At 32.0% G+C, this 24,185-nt stretch overlaps 1 protein-coding gene across 8 annotated transcripts in view; it reads right to left on the bottom strand.

Annotated features, from left to right (window-relative positions):
- Nucleotides 1-24,185, bottom strand: part of PCLO (piccolo presynaptic cytomatrix protein) — a 378,475-nt gene that overhangs the window by 100,451 nt on the left and 253,839 nt on the right. For 7 of the 8 annotated variants that reach the window (XM_088797783.1, XM_088797785.1, XM_088797786.1 and 4 more), the window contains one exon: nt 21,190-21,315. In XM_088797783.1, coding sequence (XP_088653909.1) covers nt 21,190-21,315 — 126 coding nt within the window. Of the gene's footprint in view, nt 1-12,528; nt 12,618-21,189; nt 21,316-24,185 lie in introns of all 8 variants that reach the window. The other variant, XM_088797790.1, reaches the window with a different exon arrangement.

Here is a 24,185-nt window from a genome sequence, read left to right as displayed (position 1 = left end):
AAAACAAGAAAATTACATAAAGTACAGTGGAAATACCACTAAAGAAAATTTTAGTACTGAAAGATGAAAAGCACACTGAAAAACACACTTTTGTTTTTTTTTTACTCAGGAGAAAGAGTACATGTGTGACCAGATGATTTTGAATGGAAACAAATTAATGGTGTTATAATCCAGAAATTGCATTGTCACTTTTCTGCAGGAGCATGTTCTATGAAAAGAAATAGCTGCATAATTTTCATGATACTTCTGTTGAATTTATCCATTCATTTTTCATATCACAAAATAAAAGAACAAATTTACAAAACATAATTATCCAGTGAAATGAGAACTGATTCTAGTCATAACAAAGGAAAACTGTTTAGAATCATTAATAACATTGCTGAAAAAATATATACAGATAACTAGGGTCTTGCCTAGATATGTACGTGATATCATGACCTACACAATCTGCTCTATTCCATGATATACCAGCTGAACTTTTCCCTTCACTCAGTTTCCCTCCAGCGTTGGTGCAGTGCTTTAGTTCAAATGATTCTGCCAGTTCTTTTATCCTTTTATTCCTGGTTTCAATGGTGAGTATCGGATACTATAGGGAATATAACTACTTAAACATCGTTTTTTAAAACCACCTCCCCTTTCCATTGCTTCTCCAACTTCTTAAAATCCTATAAGAACCACACTAAAATAACAAAGTGAATATATAATTCAATTATTATTAATTCATATGATGGTTTTAGTAGTTGTGAGAATTAAGTATCATATATTTCAAATACAGTAATTTTGAAAAATATGTTAATTATAAAATTCTATAAACTTTTAAAATACACACAAAAATTTGTTGAACATGATCATACAACATGGAAGTTCACTAAAATCGTATTTTATCATTTAATTGATTTAAATGTAAGCACATTCAAACGTCAGATAACTTTTTACTTTGACTTTGTTTAAGAAATATTTCCTAGAAGATAGTATAAATACATATAAATGGTTAAATCTATTATTTAGCATTATGAGCAAATATTTATATTCTCAACATATGTATCAACATGTTTGTTAACAAATTGTCCAAGTTTGAGATTATACAGATGATTCTTCAATTATATCCCTAGAAAGTGCCTATTCTAATAGCTTTTAATAAGCACAATAAGACAATTTGAATTTTTGCTGAATGTGCAACAGTGATGATAAGACTTTCTACTCAAAATCTTATACTTAATAGTTTATTAAAAACCAAAAAAAGACAAAAATCAGATAATTTTTGAATTAAAAAAATCAGTCAACATAAAATGTTCTCAAACATGTCTTTTATAACTTTGGGGATAGTTAATTTTGCATGCTTCTCAAACTGGCACTAGCTTTTCTTACCTTTATAATACAAAATTTCTAGTATATTATTTCTTTGTCTATATTTAATATTTACCATTACTTCAAAAACATTTATGGATTAAAATTATTGAGTTAACAGTCAAAATCTTATAGGTTACTATACATTCTAAGATATATCACACAAAAGCTAGTGACTTTTATTTATTTATTCCACATACATTTTTTTCAGCACCGAGGTGGCAGGCAATACACAATTCATTATCTTTGTATTCATCACCACCTTTGTGCTGTTATAAGCTAATATTTTATGCTGTCATATAAAGTAATAAAAAATGATATTCTACTAGAAATGAAACAGAAATATCTTGGCAATTTGTAAAATGAAGATGATTCGAAAAGAAGGAAATTCAGAAGTGTTATAATTATATGAAGAAAATCCCATACTCATTAGTAATTAGAAAGCACAAATTAAAGCAATAATGAAAATGAATGAGTTAATAAACTCTTGTCATCTTGTAAAATGTTTGAAAGAAAATACCATATGTTGGCCAGGATGTGTGATTAGGGGATCTTGACTTCAGGGGAGATTATATTTACTAGATGGTTGTTCAGCTTTATCCCAACTCTATGATGTAAGGATACTATGACCATATCAGTATAAAAAATAAAACTGCTTATTTATAATTTATAAACATGTAATAATTTTAATGGGAATATAAATAAGTGCAAGCACTCTGGAGGGCAATGAGGCAGAACATTGTTAAATTGCTCTCTATGACCCAGAAGTCTCCTCCTTGAGTATCTGTTTATGGGGAAGTGGCAGTATCAGGAGAAACAGACAATTAGAATGCAGTGAATGCTCACAATGGAAACACTACACAGAGTTTGCAGGACACAGACCATGCCAGGTGTTAACACCAAAAGGTGAATCTATCTAAAAATCATTTGCAAGTAAAACCGAGTGAGGAAGAGGAACTGATCTATAGGACAATTGCATTTATGCACATTAAAATGATATTCACATATTAGCCTTATACATTTTATAAATAAATAATAGACATCACATAAATTATAATAGTTACTCATGGAGAAAAGGGAATGGGAAAATAAAATGAGATAAATGAGTTAATAAATGACAAAAAACTACACACACACACACACACACACACACACACACACACACAGGAGAGGACCCCTTACATGAATCAATGAGGTCAGTGTACTATGAAATGAGAGTCTGACACAGCTGGGGTAAAGAAAAACATAACAAAACTTAATTAAAAAAAATGTATATAATATCTTATTCATAATTTCTTGTTGTATAACCTTTTTTCCACTGATATTATAAACGATGACTATAGATTAATTTACTAAATTTGGACATCCACTCCCATGAGTCCAATAAATTAGCCGCAGCAGCAAAGCCTCAGCTGAACTGGTCATCTGCCCTGGTTTTCTAAATGGTGAACAAATCCTACAAGTGAGTATCAGGGGTCTAATACATTGTCGCTGTCAGTTATATTAATTACTCATGGCAGGGTTAATAAGAGAAATACATACATATATGAATGGATTGTATTAGTTTTTAAATTTTTTAAAAACTATTTTACAATTTTAACTTATTTGTACATTAACATGAAAGAAAGGAAGGGAAGAAAGAAAGATGGAGGAAAGGGAAAAAAAGAAAAGGGAAAGAAGAATGGCAGGAAGGACTCTTTGTTAAAGTGTAAAAATGATAGTATTTGAATAGTGTCCTGCTTATTTACAGGTCAAAGGAGATGCCTTCAATCATAATAAAACATTCAAAACCCAGATATATGTTCCCAAGGAAACTCATCTACAAGTATATAGTTTTAAGTTTGGAAAGTATCTTGTTGAAGAGCAAATCTCATAACACTGTCATTTTTATCACAGTCATTATTATTTCTATTATTTTACTCTCGGGACTCATAATCCAAGCAAAACTTAAAATAGAGCCTCAGTATACAAAACATACAAAAATGGAGCTACGTCCATTGAAGCAGGCTCCATCTACTTGCTTTCCTTCCTCCTCATTCTCCAGTTCCACTCTTAGATGCTTGCAGGAATCTTGCTTATCTGATCAATCGGAATAAGTTATGAGTTTAAAATGACTTCACAACTTCTGTTAACTAGGACATTGTCTCTAAAGATACACTGGAAGGAAGATAATCTGAATTTCATTTATTGAAAACGGAGTCTGAATTGCTTTAAAAAGAATACAGTGGATTATTACAGTTTGGTTATTTTCTCAGCAATTAAAATAATGCTTTCAAATACAACAATGTGTATGTGTGTGCCTGATATTTCATTAAAATATTAAAATCTACTCATCTTTAAATAAGGACTATATGTATTGTTTTCAAAAGATATATAGTTTATCTATCAGATATGTGTTTTATCAACTAACATGCTGCTGGGAGTTGACTATTGATACTTTCTCTTCTCTATAATAAAATTGTGTTCATATTTAGCTTGATTATTTACTAGCTGTTGTGACCTTCAGCAAATTGGTTAATCCATCATCTTTGGCTTCCTCCAGGGTAATTGTATTTGCTAGATCACTATTGTATTTCTACTTTATGATATGGAGGACACTATGACTATGACAGAATGAAAAACAAAGCAACTGTTTGTTTATAATTGATGAAAATACAATTTTGAGCTGTAGCTTTAAATGACAAATTTAACAAATATTTTAGAATCCTGAAAGTTCCATATTGTTTTAAATTATTTTCCTTATCTACAACTTTTCTTTCCATATATACTAAAACTTTCAAGCACAGGAATCATGCCATATACTTTTTCTTTTGTTGCATTCCCCACATTTCCTCTCACTGTCCTCACTGGCAGCTGTTCCAATTCTTCTGGCTGGTCTTGCCTCCCCAGGGCTCCTACAGCATCACCCTACTTAGATTATCTTCTCTGGGCATTGCTGCATTTGTTTCTGGATTGGTTAACTCAGGGGCTGGAACATTCAATCTGTAGTATGAATCTAAATTTGGTTTAAATTTACATGCCACACAGACAAAGTACCTACAGCTAATGCCATTTAAACTAAAAATTACTTTCAATTTAAAATGTCAAAATTTTACTTTATTAAAATATACATTTAAAAATACGGCACAATTTACGCTCTTCATAGTATAAAGGTAATCAAATTAAACTCATTAGAATTATTAATATAAATGTTATAAATGCATGTTCCTCCAAATTTCAGTACTATTAAACTTCATTACCATATATATAATTACATTTTCATATATATACATATATATGTATATGCATATATATAAAATGAGATTTGGGGTAACTGTTTGCTTTTTTGCTTTAAGCTATTGTACATCTTACATTGAGTAGATTCAAGCTCAAAATAAATGAAACAGATTGTTAAGCAAAAGTATAAATTATGATACATTATGATAACACATTCTATTTCTTCCTTGGGCAGACTATCGACAAGAGTTCTTTAGAGAAATGTTATACATCTCAGATATATTTTTAAATAGTTCAGAATTGGAGAAGTTAAGTTCTCTATTTAAAACTGTCATTAATTTGGGGTGTGATCTTGAGCAATTCACTTTCCATGTTTCATCTTTCACTCACACTTTTTGTGGAGACCCAGCAATTAAAATCAGCAAAGGATGGCTTGCATATATAAATTCTCAAATGAAATGAATTTATATATTTTTAAAAATTCTCACATTTTGAATATAAAAAGTATATAACAATTATCGAAGACTACAGTTCAACTGTTTTTATTTTTTCCATATTTCTTTTGTAGGTCTGAGTACATTAAAAGTATTTAGAATCAATGACTTCTACACTCACAGATCTCAAATAGATTTAGCTTCAGTTATAAAAAAGAATTGTAAAGAAAATTGATTATCACATATTTTACAGTATTAATAGTCAATAATAAAACGGTCAATGAAGGATTGGATGAACCAAATTACAAGATGTATTGTAAAAGCACATCACAACTATTTTATAAATACATTATAAATCAGGCAAGAATGTTCTAGTTTTAGTCTTTTATACATGTTAGAAAAATGAATCATGAGTTAACATGACTTTTCTAACATCATACAGTTAGTTAATGGTAGTGCAGAAATATAAATTCCATCTAACTGTTGTATCAGTAAATACATTTAACTTATGTATTGTATCATTTAACTTATGACAGTTAACCTACATCCTAGACCATCTGGATATATAAACAGTGTTCAAACATGGAAAACCTATCCCAAAGAACACATATGTTACTTGTAATGCCATTTTAATCACAATAAGGAAAGATAATTTAGAAATTGTATTAATTATCTGTATGAAAATATTATTTGAAGACTTGGGTTTACAAAAATTGAAGACATTATTGAATAAGCAGAAGGTTGTTGTGGGATGTATCATTTTATATTGGGTAAACGATGACAATTAGGAATGAACAAAACTTGACCAGCTTTCTTATCTCTTTTATCCACTCCATCCCCCCAAAAGAACCCAGTATCACATTTCCACAGGCATATTGATGGGAAATTATGCTAAGCCTTGCTGGGAGAGAAAAGAATGTAGGAAGGATTGCTCAATGTCACTAATGATCAGGGAAATGCAAATCAAAACTGCAATGATATATCAGAAGGTGCAGAAATTGAAACCCTTGTACTCTGTTGGTTAGAATGCACTATAGAAATGCCACTGTAGAAAACTGTATGAAGTTTCCCGGAATTAAAAATGAAATTACCACATGACATAGCAATCCCATTTCTGGATACTTATTCTAAAGAATTTATCCAAAATAATTGAAACCAGGAGCTTGAAAACACAGTAGCACTCCCATGTTCATTGCAGTGTTATACACAAAAGCCAAAATGTGGAAATAACCTAAATATCCATTGACAGATGAACAGATAAAGCAAATGTAGTTTACACATACAATGGAATATCACCCAGCCTTTTAAAAGGAGGAAATCTTGTAATATAAGACCACATGCATGCACCTTGAGGACATTATTCTAAGTGAAATAATCCAGTCACAGAAGGACAAATAGTGCATGATTCCATTTCTATGAGATATCTAAAATAGTCAAACTCAGAAGCAAAGGACAGAATGGTGATTGCCAGGGGTTGTGGGAGGCAGAAATAGTTTCTAATTAACTTGAACAAAATTTCAGTTATGCGTTGTGCCTGTAGATAAGAATATTGCATTGTACACTTAAAAATCTGTGAAGATTTCTAGATCTCGTGTTAAGAGCACTAACTACATTAAAAAATAAGTAAAGAAAGAATATAGGATGAATGAAAGGAACAGGTGAAGAGTCATTCTTGTGAGGTGATATCCCCAAACATGCTGGTTGGAAGTTCAAAGGCAGTGAGGAGCAGCATCCTGCTTGCTAATATTATTCAGGGAAGATGAGATTACCTCAAAAAAAAATTATTTGTGGTGCCATTAGAAAAGTTAACACTAGATTCTGCGGCTTTCAACCTAGGGAGAACCACTCTCATGAAAACTCGGTCACACACAATTAAGGGAGCCACCCAGGTTCAAGAACTGTGCTGGCTTGGACATGGCTCTCTCAGTGATATGGATCAGTGTGCAGGGGACCAACCCCCAGTATTCTAGAATGTGTAAGACCCTCACTGGGAATTTCCACCGAGCTGATGGGCCAGGAAACATCAAATAATGAATGCCATTCAATTTCTCACCAGTAGATGAAGGGGAGGTTGAAAATGATTACATTTGATTTCCAGGAAAAAAAATATGATGTATTTCACTGCAGTATGGCTGTTGCAAATTCATGCGTTTTAAACACTTAAGGAAAATAGGGGCATATAATTAGCCATGATTTGTGGTTGAACTTGAGAAGATTATGAAAGGATTCTGTTTCTGATCACTATGACCACTACAATAATCTAGTATTCCAGTCCAATATTTCCTGGAAGGAATGGTATTCTTGTAGATGCCAAAGTAACTCTATGACTATAGTTTATGGTGGTTAGAATTGGTGCATTATTTGAAACAGACTAAAACAGAATGTGCTGAATGAGGTAGGAGAAGGGGTATGGGTAGATTAGTAAAATGTTATTGATCCCAAGAAAATAATATAACGTGGAATTATCCAATGATGGGTATGTAAGGTAATCATCTTATTCAAAGTAGATTGCAGTTCATAAATTGATAGCTTTTTTTAGTTTAATTTCCCAATCTATTTTGTTAAAATACTGAGAATGAATCTTTTCTGTTGGCTTTGTAGTTAAATGATATTAACAGATTAACACCATCAAATATGAAAAATACCATGAGCAGCTAACAGTAACAGACTAATCCAATAATGCTCTCATGATTATACAGAGAAGTTAATTGAAAGGGCATAGGAAGCTAGGGTAAGTGACATAACTGCGTATAAGAAATACCTGCCTTAACTGTTGTCTCCTCTGCTTAAGTATCCCTAGTGAATCATTAAGGATTTTAACTTTAATTACATTATTTACCTTTTTGATATTCATGTATTCTAAACTGCTCCCTCTTTAATTTTAATTAAATGAATCCCACTACTCAGACAATAAATTGTAAAATTAAAAAAATATATATTTGTGGTACCATTATAAAAGTTAACACTAGATTCTGTGGCTTTCAACCTAGGCAGAACTACTCTGATGAAAACTTGGTTACACACAATTAAGGGAGATACCCAGGCTCAAGAATTGTGCTGGATTGGAAAAAATATCATCACTTTATACTAAGAAAACTGTTACCTAATATATGCAGGAACTATCCATCCAAACCAGTGGCAAAATCATCATTATCATCACCATCATCATCATCTCCACTGAGCATATGTGCAAGGACTATACAAATTCCATTTCATAAGATTACTTGACAGATAAAATGTGTGGAATTTTGCTTTGATTACCAAGGCGAAACTTTAAATCATGTGTAAAATCAGACAAAAAAGAAATGACATTTATGAAAAGGAAAGTTATAAAAAGAAATCTCCCAATTGAAATTTAAGACCACAGGGAAAATTCAAATAGTATAAGAAAATAAAGTTTTTTTTTTTAACAAAGAAGTGGGGAGTTTTTGTCATAACCCAAGTACTTATCACTAGAAATATTACAACATGATCAAATCGCTGTGCACAAAAAAGTTGTTTTTACCTTTCGCTTATTTTTCAGCCAAAGACACTATATAATTCTTATGAATGGTATAATCACTACTAAAGGACTGAAATTTTCATGGATAAATTATTTCCAGCACTACTTAGTTAGCTCCACAAGCAGCACACCCAAAGTGTGGAATCAACAGACATAAGAGCCTACAGGGGCGAATCTCCCTCTGTAGGATCAGCACCCATGCAATAGTTCAACACTGTGGGCACAGCCAATCCTCACAGTCAGTCAGCTTGGGACTCAATCCCCCCCAGTGATGTGCCAAAAGCAATCGAGGCTCAACTACAACAGGAAAACACACACAACACAGTCAAGGGACACACCCAGAAAACATGCACAGGAGATCAGAGAGACTGTGTCACTGGACAGGACACATACTATAAAAAGTCACCCAGAAAAGACTGAGAGACATAGGAGATCCACTTAATACATAAAAGTAAGCATAGAGAGGCAGCCAGAATGAGGTAACAGAGAACCATATCCCAAATAAAACAATAGAGAAACCTCTAGAAATAGAACTAAATGAAACGGAGGCAACCAATCTACCAGAGACAGTTTAAAACTCTGGTTATAAGAAGACATAAGGAACTTTCAACAAAGAAACAGTAAGCATAAAGAAAGACATAGAAACCATAAAAAGGAACCAGTTAGAAATAAAGAATACAATAATTGAAATGAAGCATACACTAGAAGGAATCAACAGCAGATTAGATGAAGCAGATGATCAAATCAGCAACTTAGAAGACAAGGTATCAGAAAACACCCAATTGAAACAACAAAAGGGAAAAAGAATAATCATAAAAATCAAAACTAAAGCAAACATAGTTCAATGGACCTGTGAACCAACATCGAGCACAACAACATTTGCATCCTAGGAGTACCAGCAGGAAAAGAGAAGAAAACCTGGGATCAAGAACCTATTTGAAGAAATAATGACTGAAAACTTCCCTAACCTGGTGAAAAACAAAACAAAACAAACAAACATAAAAACATGCAAGGCCGGAAGGTGCAGAGAGTCCCAGACAAGATGAACCCAAACAGGCCCACACCAAGACACATCGTAATTAAAATGCCTAAGGTTAAAGACAAAGAGAGAATTTTAAAAGCAGCAAGAGAAAGACAATTAATTATTTGTATGGGAGATCTGGTAAGATTATCAGCAGATTTTTCAACAGTAACATTGCAGGTCAGAAGGGAGTGGCAGAGAAAATTCAAAGTAATGAAAAACAAGGGCCTACAACCAAGACTACTTTACCCAGCAAGGCTATCATTTAAAATTAGAGGAGAGATGAAGAGCTTCACAGACAAGAAAAAGCTAAAGGAATTCATCACCACCAACTCAGTATTATAAGGAATGTTAACAGGATTTTTTTAAGCAGAAGAAAGAAGAAAACAAACAAAGATAAAAAATATGAATAATAAAATGAAATAACCATGTATCTATCAATAATCACTTCAAATGTGAATGGGTTAAATGCTCCAATCAAAAGGCATAAGGTAGATGAATGGATAAGAAAACAAGACCCATGCATATGCTGTCTACAAGAGACTCACTTCAGATCAAAAGACACATAAATTGAAAGTAAAGGGATAGAGAAAGATTTCACACAAATGGAAATGAGAAAAAAGCTGGGGGAGTGATACTTACATGGGCAAAACAGACTTTAACATGAGGCTCAATCTCTTCCCCAAAACTCTTTAGTAGGTAAAGTATCTCATAAACATGGATTACAGAAGGATCCCCTACATTTAATGCTTAAGACACAGTTAGTTTCTGTGAATCAGCAAGTCACACACAAAATTAGTTGATGAGAAAGGTTGGTTCAGACACTGGGAACCAGACACCTGATACATGCTATGATTCTGTTAAATAACATGATGTATTATCAGTGAATAAAAGACCATCAAAGTTATATGAACAGACATTCATTGTATGCATGTCCATTGATTTTAATCACAACATGAGGTTTGCTGATTAATATATATTGTTGATACGAAGAAAATTTTAGATGCCTTTTAAAAGATTAGCCAAAACTATGGTTTTACAATTCGGAGGTGATATACGAGGTGTGATCAAACAATAGGGTGAATGTTTAAATTAAAAAAAAAATATTACAGTAAAAGACACATTGCCATTAATCCCCCTCAAAATATTCCTCCTCGCTTCGAACACACATATCCCATCATTCCTGTCACTTTCTGAAGCAGTTCTGGAAGTCCCCTCGTGTCTTTAGGTGCGCTGTCGTGGCTGCCTTGATGTCCTGAATCGATTCAAAATGTTTACCTTTCATGGTCATTTGGACTTTGGGGAAGATCCAGAAGTTGCACGGTGCCAAATTCGGTGAATAAGGTGGATGAGGACACACCGTAATGTTTTTATTTGACGGAAATTGCCATACCAGAAGTGATGTGTGACATAGAGAGTTGTCATGATGCAGGATGAAGTAAAGACACTCATGAAAGAGGACTTCTAGAACAGCTTCAGAAAGTGGTAAGAATGATGGGATAGTGTATTCCAAGCAAGGGGGAGTATTTTGAAGGGGAGAAATGGCAATGTGTCTTTTACTGTAATAATATTTTTCTGTTCAAACATTCACTGTATCTTTTCATCACACCTTGTAGATACATGAGAAATGGCTTAATTGCTTCAAGCATTACAATATATATTGTTTTATTTATTCAGGTCTGATATTTAAAGTAATATACTATTATAGCAGACACCTCTACCAGTTCAATACTCCCTTACAGAAAGCCTGAATTTTGTAAGATCAGTTCAGTTGTCTGTGAAAATATCTATCCTTAACAAAGTAGCTTCTACAGCTAACCGAGTGCTTTATAGTTAACTAAGCATACAAAATACATCAGCTCCTTTCACACTCACTGTTAACTCTGTGAGATAGGTGAAGTAGGTTGAAATCTCTTAATTACAGATGAGATCAAAGGAGACTGAGAATATAAGTAACTTGCCTAAAGTCATGAAAATTGCATTAATCCAGTCTTCTGATTCCAAGTTTGGGGCTTTTTCACTAGTAGTAGTCTATGTGCCTGCAGTTCAGAACTCAGGCCTGACTACGGACAATTATCCAAGCATGTACAGATACATGGGGCACAGAATTCAAGCTTAGCATGCCAATTTTCTTCTTACCATCAAAGATCTCTACAGCAAAGGTAAGCACAGCTCCTTCAGCATTTACGTGAAACACTATGCCAAACACTGTATTATATGTTTCTGAAATATTCTTTCTAAATCTGGTAACAATTTTGCAGACTATTATCACAATTTCTGGAGAATGCCTAGGTACCAAAAGTCAAACTACTTATGCAGGCAGTAAGGACCAGATATGAATTGAAATTTTGATGTGTCTGACTGTAAAAACATTTTCTCTCTATATGAGAAATGCTAAGGCATTGGCAGATTGAAGATTTGGCGTGGATATTAAATAGAGAGTTTAGCATCCTTGCTTCAAGAAAAAGCGCTCCAAGTTCACACACTTACAAAATGTAGCCTGTTCTATGGCTTATTGATTAGATAAATCCAGAAATTTAAGTCCAGAAACAGTATCACTTGAGCATACATAAACATTTCAAGGTATATCACCCTTGTTGATAAAAGCAATCAAATTAGAATTTGGAGTTTTATACATACTAAAAATGTATAAAATAGGGCAATTACTTAGTTTTCTGATGTCCCTATTAGAAAAATTATGATTCAAATGGAATTTTCTCCTCATAAATTTAAAAATAAATTGATAAAGAAGAGAAACATCTTACTTTGTCTTGGCAATATAGCTAATCACTGATATCCTGACAAGGTAAATATGATCACTGCATCCTACAAATAATATAACCTACCAGCGCAGGTATCCAAATTTCATATTTTTCTTTCTAGGAGATAGTTCCCTAAATCTTTATTAGAAAATCTGTATCGACATAAAACATGATCTTGTGTGACGTGTACCTGACACACTAGCTGGTGGGAATCTTGAGAAAGCTCATGCTAATTACCATCCATACCTGGTAATGCCCCTGGAACAAGAACAAGGAGGCTCACTCATCTGTGTGGTATGTTTCTTGATCGCCAACCTTGATCACTGCCATGCCATCTGTAACATATGCCAAAAAAGCATAAGCAGAAATAGAGACTTTCTTGCCTAGGAACATTCTCCCTTAAGTTACACAGGAGTGAGTCTTCTAATAATACTCCTGGGAAATAGCTCTGCTACCATAGACTTCTTCAGGACAGGGAGTTCCAGAGGCCAACTTCTAAAATCAAAACCACCGTTCCAAAAACAGCTAACCTCACCTTCACTCCAAGCCCAGATCTTCAGTCATAAATCCAACAGTGTTTTCTTGACAGAAAGCCTGTCAGTTCATCTTTAAGAAGCGCTAGCTATCTTGACTAATATTACCTACATCGACACAACAAATTTAAAAATATCCATGAATTAGAATTTATGACACAGGCATATTTCCTCACAGAAGAGCATATGGACAAACAAAGATGAACTCATTGCTTTACAGGCCTAACAGCCTGGGAGAAGCTAACTTTCCATATACTCTGGCTAAATGTATAAGCAAGCATCGGATAGAACTGGCTTTAACCTTTTGCTCTCCTCATCTATTTTCCAACTGATTCATTAAGAAGGTTCTTGAAGATATATCCAGATCTGAACACTATACTCCTATCTTAGCACCAAACAGCTTTCCAGAAATTTTCCAAATTTATTTAATTATGAAGAATATTAGGTTGGTGCAAAAGTAATTGCAGTTTAAAAGGTTAAAAATAATTGCAAAAACTGCAATTACTTTTGCACCAACCTAACAATAACATAGATACAAGTTATCCTCAAAATATCTTATTAACTTCCAGTTGGACAATCTATCAATATAAACAAACAGTTGTTTTTGGTTCATTGGCTAAAATATATTTAGTTTTTATGGTTTCTAACTCTCTTATAAAATTAATTTTTTTTAAAGTATCATGCCGGTAATGTATTTCACAATTATGATATTATGACATACAATACCAGGAAAAAAATAATTTGGAGAATAAATTCAAGAAATCCAGTGATTGAATAAAGCTTAGAACCAATAAAATACACGTAAAGTATTCAATTTGGTTCATTATATTTCCTCAACAAAACTTTATTTTATTTATATTTTCTACTTTGTCTTTTCTGGAGATGTAATATTATTATAAGTTGATGTAAAATGATATAAACTTATTAGGTTAGTGCAAAAGCAATTGCTGTTTAAAAGGCTAAAAATAATTGCAAAAACCACAATTACTTTGCACTAATCTAATAGTAAGTTTAACAATTGCTATGTGTTTATTTTGTAAATGTTCTAACTTTTTTTGTATTGATTCAGAATACACTGATTAAATCTTTAGGTTAAACAAAAGGTCAGGCATTATGAACCCATTGAAGACTCAAATAGACATGACTCAATCAGTCATGTCTTCAAAAAAAGATACTTTTTCCCCCCAAAATTAATCTATACCTTAATTATAATCACTATCAAACTTCAACAGTTTTTCGTGGAAACTGATAAGTTGATTTTGGAATGTGTATGCATAATCAATGGTAAAGCATTGTCCCAAGAGAATTTTGATGAAGAGCAATATGGTAGATTCACCTACCGTATGTCAGAACTTAATATGAAGAGATAATTAAAATAGTGTGACATTGATATAGGGATAGATAAATAGACCAGTAGTCTAGAACAAAGAACTTATAAAACAGACACAAATGTATAAAAAAATCAATATAAGATTGATGGGCCATTTTGGATCAATGTGAATAATGATACACTAACCAATTAATGGTGCACAGGCAACTAATTATCTACATTGAGGAGGGAAAAAAAAACTAAAATTTGTTCTCAAACCACAATAGATTAAAAACACCTTAATTCTATGTCTCTAAGGCCATTGTATGAAGAGAAAGATTTTACAATTTGTAGAAGAAAATATAGACTCATATTTTTAAGACTACAGGATAAACAGAACTTCCTAAACAATATAGAACTTTTATAAAACTTAATAGAAACAAAATGATAAATTTGACTGTATTAAAGTGTCAACTTCTGTAAAAAAAATAAAAACACAGAAACTAAAAATACAAGCCTACATATTTGACAATAATTATAGCCACAATATATAAAGACTCTATATTCTATTTAAAATACACAATACAACTGAAGAATAAGCAAAAGAACAGGCAAATCACAGATGAGAAAACCCAAGCGATAACAAGATTAATAAAATACTATCATATTCAACATTGTTGAAAGGAAGGTAAATGAAAACAATGGGATACCATCCCACTTACATTTGAAAAAGGAAATGTAGACAAAGAGGAACAAGTATGTAGAGAAACAAGAACACTAATTTACTACTGATAAATGTAAAAATAACACTTTGGAGAGCAATTTGGAAGAATCAACTACATATGGTTGAAGAAACCATTGTAAATAGTGTTCTTGTTCAATGAACTAGAGCTACATATATCACTTGGATAAACCTCAAACTTTACATAACTAAAAATTTGGCAAAACTACATGTACGGTATATCGTTTATATAAAATTTAATAAACAAGCAAAATGAATCCTTATGTCATTTATGAATATATACATAAAATTGTAAAGAAAAGCAAGTGAAAGAATAACCTCAAATTAAGTCTGGTGCTTTATACTGGGGCGCTAAGAGAGGTTTGGGAGATGAGAGGTGATTAGTGGAGGTTTTAATTGGTTTATAGGTACCTATTTCTCCTAAAAATCTGAAACAAATACGCAAAATGTGAAGACTTACAATAGAATGGTCGGTAAATGGCTGTTTGCTGTATTTTTCTCTACAGTTTTGTTGTACACTTGACATTTGTAATGAAAATTACAGGTCAACACTGGGTGAAATGTTAAATTGCATACATCAAAACACAAACGTGAAGAAGCTCCCCTCGCCCACGCCCATCAGGGAAGTTGGACTGAAGATGTGGGTGGGATGTTGAGCGGGACATCTCAATACATGAGGAGGTGAAAAGTGTGAATAAGCTGTGTGAATCTTGCTAGGGAATTTTCCTGACTGGGGGGGAGCTCAGACCAAGGAAAATCTCATCCACTTTTAATGAATTAGCAAACATCAAACCCTGACTTCTGTGCTGACCATGTAACAAGGAAATCAGCCACTGAGTTGTTTCAGTAAAAATTTGAGAGAGAAAACTACACTCACCATTTAAGTGCAAATAAATCAGAAACAGATGTGTCAGGCAGCAAACACTTCCACACAATACTTGCTATTTTGAGTTGAGATTTTAATTTGTACTTTAAGACTCCTCTTTTTTGTGCCCTTCACCCTCTATCAACTTCAGAGCAAACACAAGGGGGAGATTCTGGCCCGAGAAAAAAGACTCAGAAAAATTCCTTTCTTACCACTGTACAGGGAAGTGGTGCCGCATATTCTACATTGAAGGTTTTTTTTTTTTTTTTTTTTTCTATCAGTAACAATCTGATTCTCTACCTCCACTCTAGAGACCTGAATTTAAAAATTCCAACCAAAGAAAAAACCAAGGGAAAAAACAAACAAAACAAAAAAACACCTGAGTACATTTATGAAAATTCATGAGCCCAGAAGAAATAGTTTCTATTTTGTATATCTTTTCTGAAAAGATAATCAAAAGTTTTATTGCCAAATATCAATGCTGCCTTAAGTGTATATGGTTCTTTAAAAATATAGAGGGTGACTACATGTATCCTTTTATTTGCATCACATAACTCTACGAGGAGCGACATCTTAAAAAGTACCCAGATTTTGTACCTGAAAAGGGATTTTTTATCATTCATTTCTACATATATTGCTCACAACTTTGTTTTAGTAGGCATTGTGCTGGGCACTGAGTATGCAGAAAAAAATAATTCAGTATTAAAGGATACAATGAATATATGCACAATGTGGTATGAAACACAAGGAATAACTGAATCTGGTCTTTGTCAGATTAAAAATAAAGCCTGTGCTTGTCATGAGATACTGAGAATTGTATGATAGACTCCCCAGTTTTGGAGATGGTTGGATCTTTGACCTTAGGATATATAAAGTGTTATTTTTAAAGAAAGTATAATTTTTAAAACATGTCATAAATTCAAAACTTCCTAAGATTGTAATGATATTCAATAAGTTTCACCAGGTAAAAGAGTCTAGAGAAAAGTAAGTTTATTACAGAGGAAGCATCTAATTTTTGAGGCCATTAGTTAAAGTGTTTGGTATATTTAACTTTGTTTTGATATAATATAAATAAGGTTTATAATCATTTGTCTAAGGATGAATATGTAAAATGCAAGTGTCAAGTTATAAATATACATACAAAGTCCATATATTTGAGTGTACTTCTAGATGCTCAAACTATTTCAAAGTGAAGTAACAATATCAAAGATTAAAATGAGAAAATATTAGACACCATTTAAAACCCCAATATTGATGAACATTTCAAAGCCCTGACACTGTTCATCTAAAATTGTTACACTTTTAATCTTAAAGCAAATACCAAGAAATGGCACTTTAGAAACTTAATTAGATTCGTAGTTTAATTCTCCAGATATTTTGCCTTAATTTTCTTAACTGAACAAAGACCAATCTTACGCATTAAAAGAAAAAAACAATAGGTAGGCTAAGATTATTCTTTGTCTGGTATTTGTTTAAGAAAGTCTACTAAGTGTTCCTGGGAAATAAATGTTAAGATTTTGGAAGAATAGGATCCCTAAAGAACCTGATTGCCTAAACTCTTTAAAAAAAATCATTGTAGATTACTGTCATATTAAAAGATTGATTCAGGGAATTTTGATCAATGAACACTCTCTAACTGTATTTTTTATTTTAGGTGATGGCACACAAGGTCATATTAGAAATGTTTTAAACCTAATTTCTTGAGTGTAGCCCATGATTTTTGTAATACTAATTATTACTAATTTGCAGTATTCTGAAACACAAAATTTTCCTACATTATTTAACAAGACAGCCTTGTTCAGAAAGATTTTTCAAAAAGAGGTTAGAATAAAAATAAATAAAAAATAATAAAAAAATAAAGAAGGATAAAAATCTTCTTTCAAAAAATAACCAGAGCAATGACTTAAAAAGCATACTTGGATTTTTTTTCTCTCCTCCATCTAATGTTAGTTACATAAGTGAGTACTTTCAGAATAGCACTTCGCTTATGATCATTAAAAAAACCTATGTGATTGGTTAAAATGTTTTATATGCATACTTTAGAGAATTAAAAACTAGAGGAAATTGGAAATACTCTTGCTTTCCCCCAAATCAACACGAGAGTCTATGCCATTGAGTACTTCAAGAGTGTTAACATGTCAGATAATGATAAGTCTGAAAAGCCTATTATAGAAGTGACCAAACTTAGATAAAAGAGTAGACTCAGTTAAACTGTTTCTAAACAATAGCTTCCTAATTTGGAGTGGAAAAAAAGTAGAGTCTAAGAATCAATCAATTGTCATTCATGTTTTAAATCAGCTGGAAGACAATTTTGAATCATAAAGGCTCAGTGTATATACTTTTGTATTAAAAAATGTAGAAAGATATACTCGGAATTCTGAGATCAAATCAATTCCTATGTCTACCTGGAATTCATTATACTGATGGAGAAATTAAATCACATGAATATAAACATAATTAATCTATCTATCTGTCAATTTATCTATCTGTCTATCTAGCTATCTGTCTGTCTGTCTGTCTGTCTGTCTGTCTGTCTGTCTGTCTATCTATTCATATACTGTATATATATTTTTTTCTTGGAAAACAATTAACCTCAAACTGTGGAAAATTAATGACCTTTATCACCTTTAATAAATACATTTTTAAAAAATCAATAGGCAAAAAAAAAAATGAAAAAAGAAACTCCAGTGACATAAATTGATATTATAGAAATGCCTCACATCATGCACGAAAATCAGAGCTGTGCTTCAACCAACCTACCACTTTGAAATTTTTTGATAATCTATTAGGAGTTGAGGCTGATGGCCCTGAGGATATCATATAAAACTGAAACACATAATTACAGGCAAAACAGAGATTATACATGATATATAAAAAGCTATTTATATAAAACTATACATATAGTATTTATTACATACATATATCCTGGAAATGCACTGGTCTAAACACAGAGAGTGCTTGTGACTAGACATTTGGCCTTCTAGTCATTTCATCTTTGGACATAAAAATAATGAACCTTTATCATTCCAGCCTGTTTGCATAGAATATAGGTATAGCCTTATGAATGGGAGAAAGTAAATGATTTATTATATGTCAAAGGTACTCCTAAAAATCCTTAATGTTTCAAAAACAGGATCTAAATATCAACAACAAAGGTCACATCGTGAGCCTAATAGAAACACTATCAAGTGTTTTATTAAAGAACTATATAAAGAACTATTAAAGAACTATGCAAGAGTAAACAAAGCGAAGCTGGAAATCATTAATCACAAATTACATGTGTGGATTATTCAAGAATTGGACTCTAATCAGAGAATCTATACTCATAGAAACTCCTGGCTTGGCACCTTGGCAAAACTTCAGAAATATTAATAATATTAATAAAAACAAAATCTTAAATCATATGTACATAGTTTTTAAACCATTTCCCACTTAAACCAATTAAATAGACTACAAAACTACTACTTCCAAAAAAGATGAGGACTTTAGTGGAAGTCTTGAATTTGTAAAATCACAAATGTATGTTCACTTCAATTTTCCTTCTTGAATGAGTTTGTATTATACCTGTTTTTAATTTAAATTTATGAATTTAAAAATGGCCACATAAGCTACCAAGTGCAAAGACCATTACTTCATCACAGTGTGCTTTGTTGAAATTGTCTTTAAAATCACCCCAACTTGCAGCATTTGCCAATTACTATGGTATATGTACAAAGAAGGGTACGGACATTTATATTTAAATTGTACAAGTATCTTTGTCCAATTATATCATATACAGATATTTTTGCAAATTTTATTTTAAAACAAAATAGCACATTCATTTCTTTCCTGGAGTATGCTATATGAAAGCAATCATATCATTTCCATCCTTAAAAATGGGTCTCAATTCCTGTATTTAACTAGACTGTGTTACCAAAAGAGTAGCATTGGGGAAGATAGGATTACAGTCAGAAAATTCATACAGAATCAATGATGTGCTCATAATTGTTATATCTGATTCATACAGTTCAGTCTTTCTTTTAGCTATCTGGTTAGCTCTTCTAGCTTGCCCTGTTTTATGAACACCATTAGAATGTTTTTAATAATATGCTTTCTGGTACATATTTGGTGATATCCTGGTAAACTGGCATCCTGCAAACCAACAACCAAATTTATGGCCTAATTTTTAGTAAAAAATCAATAAACAAAAATGGCCTAATTTTTAGTATTTGCCTATTTCCATGTTGTAAATCCTCTCACTATGGCTAATTCAAACTATCGATATGATAGCACTGAGGATGAAATTGGGAAAAGCTATGCTCAGCATATCTTAGTGAGATGGTTCCAGTTGGTTCCAGTAGATCACTGTGAGGAATAATTGTTTCCTCGACTTTGTGTTTATTCTAATAGTCTATCAAAATATCCAGCGACTGTTTTTGTAGGTTCCAATACATTTAATTAAAGGCAAGGACAGTGAATAATTTTAATATAATTAAAAGTTTTAAGCAATAGCAGGCAACACTTTATTAAACTATAAAATGATAGAAAAGACTTTCAAATATGTATTCAATTTAGAGCAAAAATAGGAGGATAGGTTGAGACTACTTTATGATAAAAAATATTCATTATAAGCACCATCACTGAAAACTTGCAAACTATATGTTAGGGTTTGGAAAATGCAAATGACTGCATCATCTAATTAATATGTAAAAAAATATCATTATGCAGTTTGAGAATCAGGCTGTAACATTTTACTGAAAGAAACTGATCAAATATAAATTTTATGGGCCATTTGATACATTTCAAAGTTCATTATTTTAAAATACTTATGATGCAAAGAGGTGAATAGTATCTAAAGTATGCAACACCTACCACAGAAGTCAGCTCATTTTTTCTGTAAAGGGACAGAGTATATATTTTAGGCTTTGTAAATCATACACTCTCTTTTGTAAATACAGTTCTGCCAGTGTGGAAAAACGATCTATTTTTCCATGTTCAATATGTAAATTAATGATACTGGCTGTGCTCCAACAAAACAACATTTAAGGAAACAGGCAGCAGATGGATTTGGCCTATGGGTCATCCAGTTTTTTGGTCTGACTTGAGCATGTACTGAATTTGATGTTTTCATGGATCTGATTTCAGTATAATTTTTGTTGGTATTTGAAACATTGATTCCTATAATTAAAGTGTTTTTTTCAAAATAATATTGCCCTCGTCAGTAAAAAATCTTGACTAATTACTGTTTCTTAAACAAGATATTCCCTTAGAAAACCAACTGCCAAAAGGACAATGCAATTGAAAATAAAATGAATATAGTTGTAGACATCTTATTTTACATTACTATACCAACATTTCATTATTAACAACAAGAAAAGGTTTTCCAAGATAGCAAAAGAAGAAAAAAATTGTATATTAAATTAACAAATATTTAATATGAGTTCATTTACTTTAATTTACTTTGAAACCTTTTTCTTACCTTCCATAAGTTTCCCTGTCTGTTCTGCACTTCCCCCAGGAAGAATCTTGGCAATATAGGCTCCAATTTCTCCGCTATGTCCAGGGATTTCTTTACCACCCACAATTCTAATTCCTAATCCATTGCCTGTATTGAAAAATTAACAAATTATTATTAATAATTTAAGAAGGGACAACAATTATCACAAGTTATAAGGTGCACAAAAAGTGGGATTTGAAGCGTAGAAGTTGAATACAACATGAATATTGGAACGGAACACCAATAACAAAGGGACGTTATTCTGATTTCAATAATGGGTTATATGAAATAGAACTTTCCAAAATCTTGGTAGGATCAATAATGATTAACATGATATTAACAAATAATTTTTAAATTTAGCCATATTTAGTAATATACTAAGGCTTTGTCCATTTGACCAGGTATTTTGTAAAAAATTTATTTGAGAATATTCCCAGTATAGGAACCTCCGGAGCATACAATTTACTTATGAAACTGAAGAATATTTTGCTTACAAAAAGGTAGTAATGGCTATTATAAATTGAGAAGTCATAATCCAAACATATAAATGCTTATAACTGATAAACTAAAAACAGGATCATAGCATATGAATTGTTATTTACTTTTCAGTCTGAACTCATCAGCTAATACTGTTGGTACATTAACATGGCACTTACTATAAAGCACAATAAAATTATTCTTGACTGATGAACCACTGAGTAAACTGTTTTTTACTCCGCGAAACAGATTTTTCTATAATTAGTTGTGTGGAAAAAGATGGAGAATAATTATTATGAGAAATATAACTGAGATAGAAATGAACTGTTGGTATTTCAATTTTTTTTTTTTTTTAAATCAGCTAAAAAGTAGTAAGTGTACACAGCACCAGGTATATTTGTGTTACAAATGCCAAGGAAATTTTAAAATGAAAGTACTGAAAGAAAAAAAAAAAGCAGAATCTTTCTCCTTTACTGAAGATACAATTAACTATCTCTTTAAATTAAAATGCATTTCATTCAGTGATTGAAGTACCATTTTCAACTCTTTCCAAATCTCCACATTTTAAGGGCCAACTCTCTTCCGAATCCTGTTCCCTTCCTTCTTTCACTCTTCAAAAACAATTGCTGCAGTCAGCATCTGCACAGTTCAAACATTCAACAAGCAGTAGCACTGAATTACAGAACCTTTCTGTCATTTATCCAGCAGGGATATATTTTGGTAAAATATGGTTTCTTATTTCCAAGTAATACTTCAAAATGAATTCCCTCGCTTCTTTCCTTGCTCACTTCCTTTCCTCTCACTTTCCTTTCATTTTTCCTTCTTTGTATTTTCCCCTCTTTTCTCCCTTTAATTCCCTATCTATTCCCCCTCTCTTTCACCAGAATAAGCCTTCCGAAGGTGTAGCCTCAAAACAAATTAGCGGTATGCATCTAAATTCCTGCAGTTGTCAAGGAGTCAAAGTTAAATACCATCCTAGCTCTCTCAGGACCCACGGTGGAGCTTTTCTCGCACAAGTTTCTTGGTCCAGTTTTACTCTTCTTGTAGAGATTAATTTATGATACAGATTAAACATAACTGAATGAATGCAGAACATCATCTAGTATATGACTTAGTCTCAACTAAGTCTGGGTAGAGGTAGTTGAACTCTTAGACATTCGCCTTTAATAATTCACCAGGAATGATTCTACCGTAAGACATTAGATAGATATGATAAAGGGCAGCAGATGAAGAAAAGTTTTTAGTCAGTCATCATTCAATTAGTTTAGCCTATTTTTTGAGTGTACTAAAGACATTTTAGAAATTACAAAATGAGGATTTTAAAATAGCTGACCATAATTAAATGCTTATCCCATGGAATCTATCAGAAAAAAAATAAAGAAATAGATTCTTAATCACAGATTTGGTTTCACTCACAAGCTGTAATTCATCACTTGTTAAAGATTTTATAAAATCCCACAGAGATATTAAATTTCTAATGTGGTCAGTATGTTCATATAAATCATAAGACATAGTCAATTGGAAATCCCAAAGGATGATTCATGAGATTTCTTTAGTGTAAATGTATACGTTCAAGATCATGCCTTAAAAATTTATCATAATTTATGGTTGAATGTAGCAGAGAAGAATAGAGTAGCATGCTCAGGAAATTGGTCATAAATATTTCTTTTTAAGCTTAAAAATTATAATATAAATGTAGCTCATGAAAAATAATTTTGTCATAGTATATTATATCATACAGCCTTATGCTTAGAATCTACAAATAGAATTGCTACACCCTGTAAAAGTACAGCCAAAAAATTAGTTGTAGAGCTTCAAAATCTATCAATAAGAATAAGTGACTTATTTTTCAATTTGGTTATAATTTCATTCTGTAGATGGCAATGCCTTGAGGGTTTAGTTGCTGGGTCTTTAGTGCCATTTGCTTTTTAGTGACTGAGCATATTCTAAAACCCTGTAGTAAAGAATAAGTGGTAGGAAACTATAATTATATCTGTCTTAATAAGTAGCACAACACAATAATTATTTAATTTTGTAAAATACAGCCTCACACTGGTGAATTCAAGTACTCAAAACACTTTCTAAATATACTTTGTAAGCCTCAGCATCTTTGGTAAAATGGGAGTAATATATAGTCATTACAATACTATGTGAAATGAGCTTATACACACACGTGCGCGCACTACTTAAGGCACATAGTAAATTTCAAAAATTATTTTTCCTCTTGTTGATGTTGCTACTTTGTTTTTCATGCATACAATAAAGTAGCATAGAAATACTAAAAATTTGTGAAAGCATAGCATGGTAGAAAATAAGACTCAAAAAGGATAACATGTTTTCTTTATTTTAAGTAGTTGATTGTATCCAAATTTGGATGTAATGAATGTAAATTTAATTTATACAATTTCTAAAAATTTAAATCTGAAAATTTTTATTTAACATTCCAATAGCTACACTTTGATATTTTACATATTAAATACAGATAAAATGAACAAAAATGC

This window comes from Rhinolophus sinicus, chromosome 4 (assembly GCF_057876585.1).
Source record: "Rhinolophus sinicus isolate RSI-liver-muscle chromosome 4, RSI-T2T, whole genome shotgun sequence".
Taxonomy (NCBI): domain Eukaryota; kingdom Metazoa; phylum Chordata; class Mammalia; order Chiroptera; family Rhinolophidae; genus Rhinolophus; species Rhinolophus sinicus.
Note: the sequence above shows the minus strand (reverse complement) of the source record. Positions and strands in the feature narration are given on the sequence as shown.